Genomic DNA, 1,078 nt, shown 5'->3' with positions numbered 1-1,078 from the left:
ACAATATGTATACATATAGTTTTTAAATATGTTTGCTATATGTTTTATAACTTGGAGTGAACATAGATTTGGTGGCTATTTCCCAAGTGATCTGAGATTTTTTAAATGTTAATAAATAGGAGATGATAAGATAATGGACCAGATAAACTCTCATTGTCTTGTCTCTGCTGGGCATGAGAATCTAAGATCCATGTGGATAATTTTGTTTATATCAGATTTTCACTTTGCAAACAAGTCATTTTAATCATTTACTTTCAGAGGAAGAAAAGTATGCCTTTGTCAACTGGATAAACAAAGCCCTGGAAAATGACCCCGATTGTCGGCATGTCATCCCAATGAATCCAAACACAAATGATCTCTTTAATGCTGTTGGAGATGGCATTGTGCTTTGGTAAATAATACTTCTTTCTTGGTTTCCAAAGAATTACCCATTTTCTGGAATATAATATAATATAATAATATAAGATCAAAAGCTCTGGGTGTCTGATCAAAGTATTAGGTACTTAAGTGGCAGAAATTTATAAAGTACTGATTTACTAATGACTATAGGAAGATATAAAAAAGTTTATCAGATGATAAATTAAAGGTATAAAGTTTGATCAGGTGTCAAATAGAAATGTAGACATTATGTAAGCTCAGAAATGTATAGTCTGTTATGTAATGGGGATAATTTTCATAGCAATATATTTTTGGAATATATGCTACTTTACTTCATCAGAAAGAACATGGCGCACCATGAGAGGAGGTAGAGTTGATAATAGCAGCAGGATAACTGCAGCAGTCCAGTGCAAGCTGTGGTCCTTAAGCTAAGAAACCTTTGCGTGGTGCACACAGATACCCAACATAAATATTGAGGGCAGCTGGAAAAGGGCGCATGCGTTCTCTCCACGGGAGGCCTCTCAATGCAGCGCTGGTCAATTCAGGCTGGTGTCTTTGAAAACGCCTTGGTAGCTCTCGGTTTGCAGGTTCTCTGTCATCACAGGCCACAGTGTTAGGCAGGCGGCTTGAGAGGCTCACTAAGTAGGGGGCTCAGGAGTGAAAGGGAAGGATGGGTGGGCAAGTCGCTGACCCTCCTCCC

At 38.3% G+C, this 1,078-nt stretch overlaps 1 protein-coding gene across 1 annotated transcript in view; it reads left to right on the top strand.

The window, feature by feature from the left end:
- LCP1 (lymphocyte cytosolic protein 1 (L-plastin)) overlaps nucleotides 1-1,078 on the top strand; it is a 59,084-nt gene that overhangs the window by 27,260 nt on the left and 30,746 nt on the right. Inside the window, 1 exon segment of the mRNA XM_012649044.1 lies at nucleotides 259-412. Within this exon segment, the coding sequence (XP_012504498.1) occupies nucleotides 259-412 (154 nt within the window).

Source organism: Propithecus coquereli, unplaced genomic scaffold, assembly GCF_000956105.1.
Source record: "Propithecus coquereli isolate 6110/MARCELLA unplaced genomic scaffold, Pcoq_1.0 Scaffold11, whole genome shotgun sequence".
Lineage (NCBI taxonomy): Eukaryota > Metazoa > Chordata > Mammalia > Primates > Indriidae > Propithecus > Propithecus coquereli.
Note: the sequence above shows the minus strand (reverse complement) of the source record. Positions and strands in the feature narration are given on the sequence as shown.